The sequence below is a fragment of the Balaenoptera ricei genome, chromosome 3 (genome assembly GCF_028023285.1).
Source record: "Balaenoptera ricei isolate mBalRic1 chromosome 3, mBalRic1.hap2, whole genome shotgun sequence".
Taxonomy (NCBI): domain Eukaryota; kingdom Metazoa; phylum Chordata; class Mammalia; order Artiodactyla; family Balaenopteridae; genus Balaenoptera; species Balaenoptera ricei.
In genome coordinates, this window is record NC_082641.1 from 18,543,053 (window position 1) to 18,556,871 (window position 13,819).

General features: G+C 33.1%; 1 protein-coding gene and 1 long non-coding RNA gene across 44 annotated transcripts in view; one reads left to right on the top strand and one right to left on the bottom strand.

Annotated features, from left to right (window-relative positions):
* LOC132362148 (uncharacterized) overlaps positions 1-13,819 on the top strand; it is a 322,664-nt gene that overhangs the window by 244,708 nt on the left and 64,137 nt on the right. For 13 of the 42 annotated variants that reach the window (XR_009502243.1, XR_009502263.1, XR_009502274.1 and 10 more), the window contains one exon: positions 7,378-8,317. The exons of the other annotated variants lie outside the window; for them this stretch is intronic. This is a non-coding gene — a long non-coding RNA (uncharacterized LOC132362148). Of the gene's footprint in view, positions 1-7,377; positions 8,318-13,819 lie in introns of those variants that run through there. 42 annotated transcript variants of the gene reach the window in all.
* LOC132362147 (NEDD4-binding protein 1-like) overlaps positions 1-13,819 on the bottom strand; it is a 35,109-nt gene that overhangs the window by 3,277 nt on the left and 18,013 nt on the right. The window contains exon 2 of one of the 2 annotated variants that reach the window (XM_059916154.1): positions 11,090-11,208. In XM_059916154.1, coding sequence (XP_059772137.1) covers positions 11,112-11,208 — 97 coding nt within the window. In that variant the 3' untranslated portion in view covers positions 11,090-11,111. Of the gene's footprint in view, positions 1-10,906; positions 11,209-13,819 lie in introns of those variants that run through there. The other variant, XM_059916153.1, reaches the window with a different exon arrangement.

A 13,819-nucleotide genomic window follows, 5' to 3' on the forward strand; every position in this document is an offset into this window, starting at 1 on the left:
ATAAATAAATAAATAAATAAAATTAAAAAAAAAAGAAAAGGAGACATAAATTTAAAAAAAAAAAGAGTGAATTCTGTGAATATATAGAGGGTGAATTCTATACTGTCTTGTTATTAATACTGAGGAAATAATGGACATTTTCTGTGATGATTTGGCTAGACAAGAAAGTGTCATCATTTTGAAAATGTATACACATTGTTTATAGAAGCCTAGAATATAAAGACAGCGGCCTCAATATATATCTGATTGCAATGAACCATAAAATCCAATAGTAACCTTGTTAAAAAGCCTGTGGATTCAATTCAGTTTTGCTAGATTGTGAGTCAAGTAGTAAGGGAGAGAGATTTTATTAAATATCCCTCAATATAAAATAAAACTTCATTACCTCATAAAACACTGTATTTAGTTTCATTCCCATTTTTATAATAAAACACGTGATGTGTCTCCTTTCACAGGTAAAATCTAATGAATGACAAAGAAAAAGTATTAACTTGAGTCATGGTAAAAGTAGAAGTGCCACGGATACTATATTATCTGAATTAAAAGAATTCCAATTTGTTTATTTTTGTGTGCCTATATATATATAGTGAATTTTTAATATAGCAAGAAAATGGAACCACTTATTTACACTGGATCATCAGAGGAGTTAAGCTAAGGATCTGAGATGTAATAGATAAAAAGTTTTCCAAAAGTTAGGAATTATAAAATAGTTGAATGCCTTTCATCTGACAACGTTTCAAAATAACTTGTAAAGACCGAGAACGAATTTCAACTCACAATCTATTGAATAGAGTAAAGCCAATATGAAAGTTAAAGAAGAAACCTGTTTCCCCTTCTTAGCATTAGATCATGAGTTATTGCAAACTGAATCTTGATTATCAATTATTGATCAAAAATACTGAAGATCCAGAGTTCATATATTATCAAGTTATTTGAATGTTATGAATATCTTAACAATGAAAAGATTACTTACGTTATTTATGTGAATTTAAATATTCTTCCACATAAATAATGTATTCTCTCAGTGAAGAACAGTGAACTACTGCTTTTGGTTTTGTGTATGAATTAAAGCTTAAGAAATTTTCATGAAACACTGTACTATGTAACAATGCAACATTATATAATTTCTGTTCTTTCTTTGCCTTTCAGTTTAACTATCATTGCTGCATTGTTCTTTACTGATTATATTATTTTATCAACTAAATGACCTAGTTTATTGAAACCTAGAAGAATATTGAACAACTGTTAACTTAACCTCTCTAGGTCATTTCACAGGCATTAGCTTCTAACCTATTTGTTTCTGCATACTCTACATATTTAATATCTATGAATTTCCTTCTCATAATATTTGTTCACTCATCCACATCATTAATAATGTTATTAAGTGAGGACAAACCCAACACCAGTACTCCCTTCCACCTTGAAATATCCTGCTGATGTAGAGGTTGTGTGTGATTGAATTCTTGTTAGTTCTTTAAGGATTATTAATGTGGGATTAGCCTTTCAACAATAGTACATATTTAAGAAAAACTGGGTTAATGCACAATAGGGAAATGGTTTTCAAAAAAGTACCTGAAAAAAGCAGGTTTGGGTCCAGAGTGGGCACACTGCAGGAGGGTTTTAGTTTTTTAGATGAGGGGAAAGAATACTAGTGAAAGCTGAAGCAAGAGGGACAAAAACAAAACAGAACAAAACCCTCTGTCTTTGCAGATTTATTAAGAATCACTTCTGAGGCATTTTCAGTTTTTTTAGGCTCTAAAATGATGCTTCCTTGAGCTTTGTTTAAATTGATAATAGGTCAGTTTCCTTTCAAGTACAGGAATAGGAATCTTTCATTTGAAAGAGATATTTTAATTTATAATCTATTTTCTAACAGGAAATCAATTTTCCCATCATTGAAGTCAGTATATACAATTTGTAAGCAAAATTTTTTAGTTTATTTTTCTATTCTTCTTAAATCTGGTCTATTTAAAATTGCTTAGGTATATGTTTTTCATACTAATAGTGCAATGGAAACTAGTGCAAATTAAACAAGGGATTTTACTTTTTCTGCATTTAAATTAAAATGAAGACAAAAGTCTGGCATTTATTTTTAGGGAATATGATAAGCTTCATAAAACACAGTCTATTTCAATAAAAATATTATCCCCAAGCAACAAGAATAAGCAAGGAATAATATACACTCTTTAAATATAATGGAAAACAAAGGCACAAACTTTAAGAGATTACCTTATTTTTCTTTCTAGCAAGAATTTTTCAAAAAACATCCATTAGTCTAAAAAGGGTACTATTTACAAAAAATCAGTTTCCCTATATTTTGTTATTAAGTTATCCTCTACTCTTTCTAGCCATTTGCTAAGCATGCAAAACTGACAAAACAGAAGAGTCGTAGGACATGGATAACTCAAAACAAATCAACTACATAGCAACTAAGAAATAGTAACATCTAATGACAGAAACCACTACTCAACTGACAGTTAAAAAGGAAACTAAGGGAAACTATGTTTTAAATAAAAGGAGTATTCATACAAATACATATGTATTCTTTATGTTTTTTATGAAAATGATCAAATTGAAGAATTTGGTTAATAACTTATTGATTAAAATATCTATGTTTTCCATTTCACTTTGTTTCAAGGTTTCATCCAGCTATAAACCTTATAATTAAAGTCCAGTTTTCCATGCCAGTATGCCACTTTTCTGCAAAAGTGTGTGTTCCTCTTTTTTAAACAGATTTATCTGCTTGGTTTTTATAGATAAATGTTAGAAAGAAGAAGAAATATTTTGAAAAATCAAGATTGAGAGACATGTGAGGGATTTATACATAGTATTTATATCAAAGATCTAGCATTCAAGATTATAAACCCAGCCTTTTTTTAAATTGAAAGTTCTCTACTTACGATGTATTGTATAATGTACTGAGGTAAGTTTCATTCACTACCATAAGTTAAATTCATTACGATGCATATTGTAATTCCTATATAAAATACAGATTTGTAAAATAAAAACCACAAAACAAAACAAAACAAAACCCAGCTATGAATAATAAGACAGTAGTGGATATTAAATAGAATTATAAAGATAATTACTACAAATGAAGAGAGAAAAAGAATAATAGAAGAAAAATTGGATGGGGTAAAAAGAAAATAAGATGATAGATTTTACTCCATTCATATCTATAAATACATTAAATTCTAATAATAAGCAGAGCATTTCAAAGACAGAAATTGTCATGTTGTATTAAAAGAAAGAACCAACTATATGTTATGTATAAGAAACATAATTTTAAAATATATAACAAAATAAAAGAATAGAATATAATAAAAGGATGGAAACATTAGTCAAAATAAACTAGCAGCCAATCACCCCAGGGCAAAGCAAACTCTAAAAGGAGCTTTCTTTGACTTACAAGAAATTAGTGAGCTCTATATTTACTCAGAAAATTTCCTTGATGACTCTTTTTGGAGCAGAAAGGACCTGAGAGTGATATGACCCGCCCTTCTGGCAAGGGAAGAATTTCTCTTTGTGCCAAGATAAGAGGAGGGGGAAGAGGAGGGGGATGGTGAGATGGGTTTACTTATTACCACTAGCACAAGTGATGATACACGGACCTCCTCTGGGCATCCCCACGTCTTCCCTAACTCCCACCGGTAGCTAGCTTGAGATGCTGGGAGTGTGTTGCCAGAGGAGGGACCGATTTGTGCAGGGCGAATGCAGAACAGAATAGGCGGTGGGTCTGTGCAGAAGCAGAGAGAAACAGGAGGAAGTGGTCTCTAGAATTCTCAGAAATCAAGGGGAGAACTTTGGGTTATCATAGCTTATGGTTCTGGGAATCCATCTACATTGAAACAAATCCCTGGGAAGGGGGCAGGGAGACACCAGCCCATGTTTGGGTTATGTCAATTGTTAAATTCATGGTTATTTTGAAGCATGGTAGGCAGGTAAATTATATACAGTTAGGGATCTGACCCAGTTTAGGGGTGGAGATCAGAAAAGGCTTTAGCCGAAATGCAATGAAGGGAGTAAGAGCTGAATCAGGGCAGGACCAGGGAGAGGTGATCAAAGCAGAGGGGGCACATGCAGATCCCAGTGCAGTGGAGGTAGGAAGAGAAAGGTCCATTCTAAGAACTCTGAACATAAACACAGAAACGTACAGCTTGCCTCTTCGCCTACACACATCTCCTCCCGTTGTACAAATCAGGTTAGATGGAAGGACAGATACATCTGTCCTCAAGCTGGGGGTTATGTTAATAAAAGATGAAATAGATTTCAGAACAAGGAAAATTACTAATAGGGATAAAAAGGATATATTTCATAATTATAAAGTGGTCAATTCATTGGAAATATACCTCGATTCTAAATGTGTATGCATCTAACAATAATCCATAAAATGCAATAAGAAAAACCTGTTAGACATGAAAAAAACATAGAAAAATTCACAATTGTAATAGAAAAATTCAAAACACTTCTCTCAGTAATTGACAAAAATGTAGAACAAATATCTGTAATTAAATAAATTTGGACAATATTCTCAAATAATTTATCTAATCAAAATTTATACAGTATTCCAGCTAACAGCAGAGTACATATTATTTTAAAGTGCACATAAAAGTTTTTCCAAGATAAATCACATTCTGAGCCATAAAACAAACCTAAGATAAATAAAGAAATAAAAATATTTAAAATCATACAAAGGGTATTCCCTGACTGTAGTGGTATCAAAATAGAAAAAAATAAGACAAATACTGAGAAAATATTCAAATGTTTGGAAATTAAATAAAGCACTTTTAAATACAGTAATGCATAGGTTCAAGAAGAAATCCAGCAGGACATTTGAAATTGCTGTGAATTAAATAAATGTTAAACCACAACATGTAGAAATGCATGGGCTGAAGCTAAATCTATAATCACATAAGAATTTTAAGATCAAATGCTCATATTAAAAGAGTAAAAATATTGCAAATCAATGTTCTAGTTATCCACCTACAGAACCTATGAAAACAAGTTCAAATAGAAGTGAAAGCAAGGGTATGTAGCCAAAAGAATTTGAAGCAAGATCTCAAAGAGATATTTGCATATCCCCATCTTCTTATTGAATGAAATTGTTTCATTAGCTGATTTTTCTTGTTCGTTTAGCCCAATGACCTTTTTGCTCAACAAAATTCCCAGGCTTACTCGTGCCTCACACGCTTTGTACTGCTACTTCCTTTTATTTAAAGATTGCACCCACATATTCATTCTGCTGACAACATTCCCAACTCCATATTCAGGGGTATCATGTTAATATCTTGAAATCAGCCATGGTGGGAGTATTGGAAATCAGCAAAGACTATACATCAATGCTTTGTTATTTGGAGCACTAGTTTACAACACCCCTGCCTAGTAACTATCACTTAGCCTGGTTTATCAAATCACTTGTGAAAATACAGAATTCCATTGCTTATTATTTTTAAATCAGGGCATGTATTTTTTAAAACCTTCTCTATTTAGATAAATCTTTGGGATAATTTTATGTGTATCCCAAGCAAGCCAAAACAATAGAGCATAGCATTTAATAGCTAATTTTGAGGTGACAGGGATGACCTCTTGTGGAGACATATTGGAGTTCTCAGAACAATGAGATTCGAATTGGATCGTAGATTAAACAATTTTTAAAACACCTCTCAACAGGAGGTGAATTTTCCTATATTGCTTTTGGCCTTAAAATATGCATTAAGCTTTAGCTTTCTGGCTTTTGTTATTGTTTTTCATAAATGTAGCTCTAAAAATGGCAAACTCTTGATCAATATACTAGGGTGTTTGAGGTCATATTTTAATTGCTTACCCCGGTTAATTTCTTGAATCCTTAGTGTCTGAAATCTTGATGTTGTAATAAAGTCACACATCTAATGATTTAAACAACTCAAGTTTTAAATAGAAATTTCTTTTAATTTTAGATTTTTTTCTATCTTATGGTGATAAAGTAATTACTGGAAAATCGTGTTCCAGAAATATCATTCAGTCCAGATTCCTGATCGAAACTATTGTAAAAGGGAAATTTTCTTAGCTGTGTCAATGTAAAAAGTAGTCTTCCCACACACAATGATGGACATTCCATTTTCCTGAGATAGCTAATTTATACTAATGTAACCCAAGAATAAAATCTTATGTAGAATACATACCTGCAAGCAGCACATGAAATATGTGGTATGCTGAGACAGACAGACACTCCTATAAGACATTGATTTATTGCTGGGAAAATGTCTATCTGGTATTTAGTTACACAGAGCTGAACATAACTGATTATTTGGTTAACTGTACAAGTTTTGGTGTCAGTAAAAGTGGAATTTCAAACCGTATCTTACTAACAGCTTGATTTGGGGCAAGATGATAATCTTTGAGTCATGGTTTCCTCATTAGAAAATCAGAGATCACAGTAGTAATTTAGGGTATTTTTGTGAAGTTTATATTATTGAATTAAGCATTTTATAAACTTGCCAAGAAGCTCTTCAGGCCTTAAAAAATAGTACTTATGTGTGATTTTACTTTCTGAAACAAAAAACTTAAAGACACAACCTTTGATTTTCTTGTTTTTTGTATTAATTTGATGGGAACAAATTAGCTATCATTTCATTTGAATTACAGCACATGCTAATTTAAAAGTTTCAGGCCTCATAATAATTAGAATTTAATTCAAAAAGGCATTCTTAATATTAAAATTTGATGAAAAACAATAATAATAGTATTTATTTAAAGGAAAGGCATATGTTTTAATCCTCTGTGATAAAGACTCATAAACTTGTAGTTATTTTTTTTTCACTTTGTAAGGTTTCCATATAACAAAGTATCAGAAACCAAAGCACCCACGTAGCATGAATATGAATAGAAAACATCTTTCCTGAACAAGTGCAAGCTTTACAATTTAATTGCGTTTACACTGATGAGTGTACACAAAGAAAAATCAATTTGTGGGAGTTTATTTCATTGGTATTGAAATTGTATCTATCGTCCCTGATAAGCTAGGCACAAAGGTCTAGTTAGTCTTCTAAGTTCATTAAATTATTCTTTTGCTGTATTCTGTGGTGTTACTTAGTTTTATACGGGTTTGCTAGTTAGATGTTCAAAATTGTTTATCCAAACTAAGAATGTTAAATTCCAATATTTACCAAAAAAACTTCTCATTTATTATAAAGTCACAATAAAAAGGCATAAAACGAATATAAATATACCATTTATTTAAGGTTCTTCTGGAATCATTCTGAAAGTATTAAAAGAATAGGCTGAAATGTGGGTTTATTACATTGGTTATTTTCTCTACCAAATTAATACCATTAAAGCTTGCCCAGTATGCTTTCGGAAATAAGTAAAAATATATATTTAACCTTAACTATATTGCAGGAAATCTGGAAGGAAAGAGAACATTTTCATTGTACTCAGCCAAACAAGACAAAATATCGCCTGCATGCCTCCAAATTGATCAATCAATCATCAGTCAAGAGAGGTGCCTGCCACGCATTCCCTCTCTACTGCACAAATGCTTCCACCATCACCTTGGTTGTGCCTTGAGTGTACCCCCCCTCTGGAGGAAGCTCTTCATCTTTCCCATGCTTCACATATCAGAATCCAGGGTTTTTATGGTTTGAATGACTTAACATTTTGTTGATATTCTTCTTCTCTCCACATAAAGACACATGTTTTGTGAAAGAGAAATTTTACACTAAACACTTGTTAGAAACAGCAAGAAAGACTTTATTCAGGTCTATTGCAATATGGGAAAGACTATTGCAATAGGAGAGAGAAGTTGAATTCGACTCTAGGTACAGCAAAGACAACTGGGGATGTACAGCCAAAGTGCAGAACAGAGTGAGGGGCTCAGTGGAAGAAAATTAATTAGATATCAAGGGTAGAGCCATTCTTGTTAAAATGGATTTTTGCTAAAGTCAGGCCAAGGTCAGATATCAAGGGTGAGGGAATTCTAGATAAATTGTCTCACCAAAGCTTGTTGCTAAAACTGGACTTGAAAAGAAGGCCCAGAGTGGCCTGTCTAAACTTTGGTCAAGGAGGGAGTCTTTCTCCGATTCAGGGTTTTCTGGTCTAAGTGGCTACAGTGCTGGAGACCTTATTAAGACACATGCATTCTAGAAGACTTTTCATAAACCCTACTAAGATTCATGAGCCTTCTAGGCTCCAAATTTATATCATCCAAATTAAAATTGTATTACTTGCTTCTCTTAACACAAATGCGACTTACTTTTTGTACTTTTATCACAAAGAGGAAATAAAATGTCTAGTGCAACTCTTCCTGTGATGACTAAAATATTAAAATATGTTGTAAACACTCTAGTGGCAGTTTTTGGTTTTTAAACTATGCTTATAATTTCTAAAAATTGAATATATTTTAATATATTACATTAATATATAATGTACATTAATTACATTATATATTATATTATTACATTATATAGGTATATAAACATATATATGCACATATATAAACATAAAATTTATATATATATATATGCTTTATTAAGTGAGCTCTACATCCTGAGTTTTATTTCAATTAAAAAAAAATTGGTGGCCACATTGTATCAGTACATTCCTCATTATGTTGTAATGACCAATTTGAAATATTCAAATGAAATGTATTTACGCCTTTTCTCTTTATCTGATATTTTAAAATGAGGACTAAATAATTATATATTTAAATATTACAATTATCCTGGATGTGACAAGACACAGATGTGATAATTCAGCTTGCTACAGTGTTCTATTGGTGACTTGAATAACTTCAGTAATTTGGCTTTTGCTACGTAATTTTTGTATATGTTGAAAACTCTTGGAAGTTTTTAGATTAAAAAAGGTACATTGTTCCTTTAATTTACACAGTAATTGCATTCTTGAAAATTTTACTTTATATCAAAATCTCAAAGTGTTTACATGTAAAATATTTAGTATCTTGACTAGATAATTACAGATTGTCACCCATGTGGCTATTCACTGTAGCATTTGATGGGGAGCACTTTTTGCAATGTAGGCTTACAGGACATCTGGCATTGCTGGCCGCCATGTGTGAAATGCCATTAGTGCCTTCTAGTCATTTTGACAATGAAACACCCAGATATTTCTAAACAGAGAAAGCTGGTACCATCATTCTTGAGGACCTATACCTCAGGAAGGCATATAAAGATTTCAATAAGCTGTTAGACAACTACAAAAAACCATAAAAATAAATTCAGTTATTCTGTATATACTAAGATCCAAGTATAAACTATATTATAGCTGCAGATATTTAGTATGATATTTAAACGTTCAGTTGATATTTTCATTTTCTATCTAGGTGTTTTATCTACTGCCAGGCTCTTTTCTGGCTCTTTTCATAAAAACTCATGAAAAAAAACTTTTTTAGGCTCTTACTCAATGATTTTCTCTATTAATGTGTGATAGTTAAAATAAGAAAGGAGGTATGAGGGAAAATAGCATAGTTGTACATATATTTTATGGTAGATATGGTAGTAAGCTCTATTTCATATAAATTTTCTCATTAAATCTATAGTAAAATCTTATGTTTTATATTTTTTGTGAAAAATGTGAGGTCGATAGGGGTTAACTAACTCTTTCAAGAGTTTCCAGTTATAAGATAAATAATGTGAATTTTCATACTTTTTGACATGAAACTTTTAACTTACGTTTTGACACACACCTGAATATATTTCAGTAGGTGTAAATAAGTATATTTAAATCACTATTTTGATCTTAAAATAAAAATTACTTATAATATGTAAAATATAAATGTTCACAAGCTATTTCTTCTTTTTGAAGATTATTTTCATTTTTAAAGGTAACACAGCACATTTTATAAATCCTCCCACAATTAGTACTCAAATTTTAAATTAAAAGATTTTAATGAATTAACAACAGTAATGAAAATATCCTACCATTTACCAAGACCATATTTAATTTATAATTCATATACCTAAATAATGTGTTTTATGGAAATTCATTCTAATATAGTATGAATATTTATATAAGTAGACTTAATATAGGCCTATGTGCAATCTCTAATTACTATGTTTACTAACTTCATTTTGATTGCTTTCAAAAATTATATAACATCATATTATGCATAGTAACATTCAATTATTAAAACTCCGCAGAAATTGTCTTGATCATTTATTTTGGTCACAAGTTTACCATAAAATCTACATACAATCAGTCATCCTCCAATGTAATATATATGCTCCTAAAAATGATTCTGCCATGCAAAATTGTGCAATAAAAAACACAGAACTCATGGGAAGAATGACACACACAGAAACTTGGTCAGTGACACTGAAAAAAAATAAGGCCATAAAAAATATGGTAGTACAGTTTTACACATAGTAAAAGGTTCATGCATAAATATTACATTGAATATGGCAATTTACCTTCAAACTTATTTGAAATTTGCTTGCGGAAGTAGATATTGGAGGGGTTACAGCCTATGAGTTATTATGAAGTAGTAAAAGGAGGGTTCTCTGTAATTGGAAGGAAAACTGTAAGACCTGAGGTGGATAAACATGGCTCACGGCAAGTGCATAGTTAACTGAGGTAGCTGGTAGATACCTGAGGTGTGTCCATGTTTACATTTTGTGTGTTTCTAAGTACACAACTCATCTGGGTGCATTTTCCTACATTCACCTAGTATTTCATTAGATCAAAATCTCACATAAAGACCCATTTTCACATTATGTCTTAATTGTTCCCAAATATATCCACCCTTTTGGAACAAATTCATATTTTCAAAACAGGTATTGTAATAGAGCTACTGTAGTAAAAACTATTTTTGTTTCAGTAACTAAAATTTTCATTTCATATTGTTTAACTTTTAAATATTTTTTGTCTACCATTAATTTTTAAGGAAAGAAATATTTTCAAATTGATTTGTTGGTGCAGACATTTCAGAGACTAAATCAATACATCTTATTTCAATAATTAACAACAGAGTATATCTTTCTTAAAAACAGAGTGGGTAGAATCACGCACTTGGCTTCCTGAGGCACCACTTTCCCCTCCGCGAGTAGATCCTGGGTACAGAATGTCACCATCCTTTGCCTGATTTCATCAAACAAACCTTCTGACAGGTCTCCCATCCTCTAGCTTTCTCCTGGCTTCAGTCCATCTTCTCCAGGATGACACAGCTGTGTGGCTGACAGGGTCTTGGTGCTCCAGCCAAGTGTCACACCTGAGCCTCTGAAGTGAGAGAGACGAGTTCAGAACACTGGTCCACCAGAGACCTCCCAGCCCCTCGTAATAACAATCGGAGAGAGCTCTCCCAGAGATCTCCATCTCAACGCTAAAACCCAGCTCCACTCAGCGACCAGCAGGCTACAGTGCTGGACACCCCATGCCAAACAACTAGCAAGACAGGAACACAACCCCAATCATTAGCAGAGAGGCTGCCTAAAATCATAATAAGGTAAAAGACACCCCAAAACACATCATCGGACAAAGTCCTGCCCACCAGAAAGACAAGATCCAGCCTCATCCACCAGAACACAACAACCAGTCTCCTCCACCAGGAAACCTACACAACCCACTGAACCAACCTTACACACTGGGAGCAGACACCAAAAACAATGGGAAATACGAACCTGCAGCCTGTGAACAGGAGACCCCAAACACAATAAGTTAAGCAAAATGAGAAGACAAATACACAGCACATGAAGGAGCAAGGTAAAAATCCACCAGACCAAACAATTGAAGAGGAAACATGCAGTCTTCCCGAAAAAGGATTCAGAGTAATGATAATAAATATTATCCAAAGTCTTCGAAATAGAACGGAGAAAATACAAGAAACGTTTAATAAAGACTTAGAAGGGGGCTTCCCTGGTGGCGCAGTGGTTGAGAATCTGCCTGCCAATGCAGGGGACACGGGTTCGAGCCCTGGTCTGGGAAGATCCCACATGCCACGGAGCAACTGGGCCCGTGAGCCACAATTACTGAGCCTGCGCGTCTGGAGCCTGTGCTCCGCAACAAGAGAGGCCGCGATGGTGAGAGGCCTGCGCACCGCGATGAAGAGTGGTCCCCACTTGCCGCAACTAGAGAAAGCCCTCGCACAGAAACGAAGACTCAACACAGTCATAAATAAATAAATAAAAGAACGTGAATTTCTTAAAAAAAAAAAAAAAAAGACTTAGAAGAACTAAAGAGCAAACAAACAGTGATGAACAACAGAATAAATGAAATTAAAAATTCTCTAGAAGGAATCAATAGCAGAATAACTGAGGCAGAAGAACAGATAAGTGACCTGGAAGTTAAAATAGTGTAAATAACTACCGCAGAGCACAATAAAGAAAAAAGAATGAAAAGAATTAAGGACAGTTTCAGAGACCTCTGGGACAACATTAAAGACACCAACATTCGAATTATAGGGGTCCCAGAAGAAGAAGAGAAAAAGAAAGGGACTGAGAAAATATTTGAAGATATTATAGTTGAAAACTTCCCTAATATGGGAAAGGAAATAGTCAATCAAGTCCAGGAAGTGCAGAGAGTCCCATACAGGATAAATCCAAGGAGAAACATGCCAAGACACATATTAATCAAACTTTCAGAAGTTAAATACAAAGAAAAAATATTAAAAGCAGCAAGGGAAAAACAACAAATAATATACAAGTGAATCCCCATAAGGTTAACATCTGATCTTTCAGCAGAAACTCTGCAAGACAGAAGTGTGTGGCAGAACATATTTAAAGTGCTGATAGGGAAAAACCTACAAGCAAGATTAGTCTAACTAGCAAGAATCTCATTCAGATTTGACGGAGAAATTAAAACCTTTACAGACAAGCAAAAGCTGAGAGAACTCAGCACCACCAAACCAGCTTTACAACAAATTTTAAAGGAACTACTCTAGGCAGGAAACACAAGAGAATGAAGAGACCTACAATAACAAACCCAAAACAATTACGAAAGTGGTAATAGGAACATACATATTGATAATTACCTAAAATGTAAGTGGATTAAATGCTCCAACGAAAAGACATAGACTGGCTGAATGAATACAAAAACAAGACCCATAAATATGCTGTCTACAAGAGACCCAGTTCAGACATAGGGACACGTACAGACTGAAAGTGAGGGGATGGAAGAAGATATTCCATGCAAATGAAAATCAAAAGAAAGCTGAAGTAGCAATTCTCATATCAGACAAAATAGACTTTAAAATAAAGACTATTACATGAGACCAAGAAGGTCATTACATAATGATCAAGGGATCAATAAAGAAGAAGATATAAAAATTGTAAATATTTATGCACCCAACATAGGAGCACCTCAATACATAAGGCAAATGCTTACAACCATAAAAGGGAAACTTGACAGCAACACAATCATAGTAGGGGTCTTTAACACCCCACATTCAACAATGGACACATCCAAAATGAGAATAAACAAGGAAACACCAGCTTTAATTGACACATTAAACAAGATGGACTTAAATGATATTTATAGGACATTCCAACCAAAAACAACAGAATACACTTTCTTCTCAAGTGCTCATGGAACATTCTCCAGGATATATCATATCTTGGGTCACAGATCAAGTACTGGCAAATTTAAGAAAAATGAAATCCTATCAAGTATCATTTGCAGGCACAACACTATGAGACTAGATACCAATTACCGGGAAAAAAACTGCAAAAAATACAAACACATGGAGGCTAAACAATACACTACTAAATAACCAAGAGATCACTGAAGAAATCAAATAGGAAATCAAAAAATACCTAGAAACAAATGACAATGAAAGCACGACGACCCAAAACCTATGGGATGCAGCAAAAGCAGTTCTAAGAGGGAAGTTTAA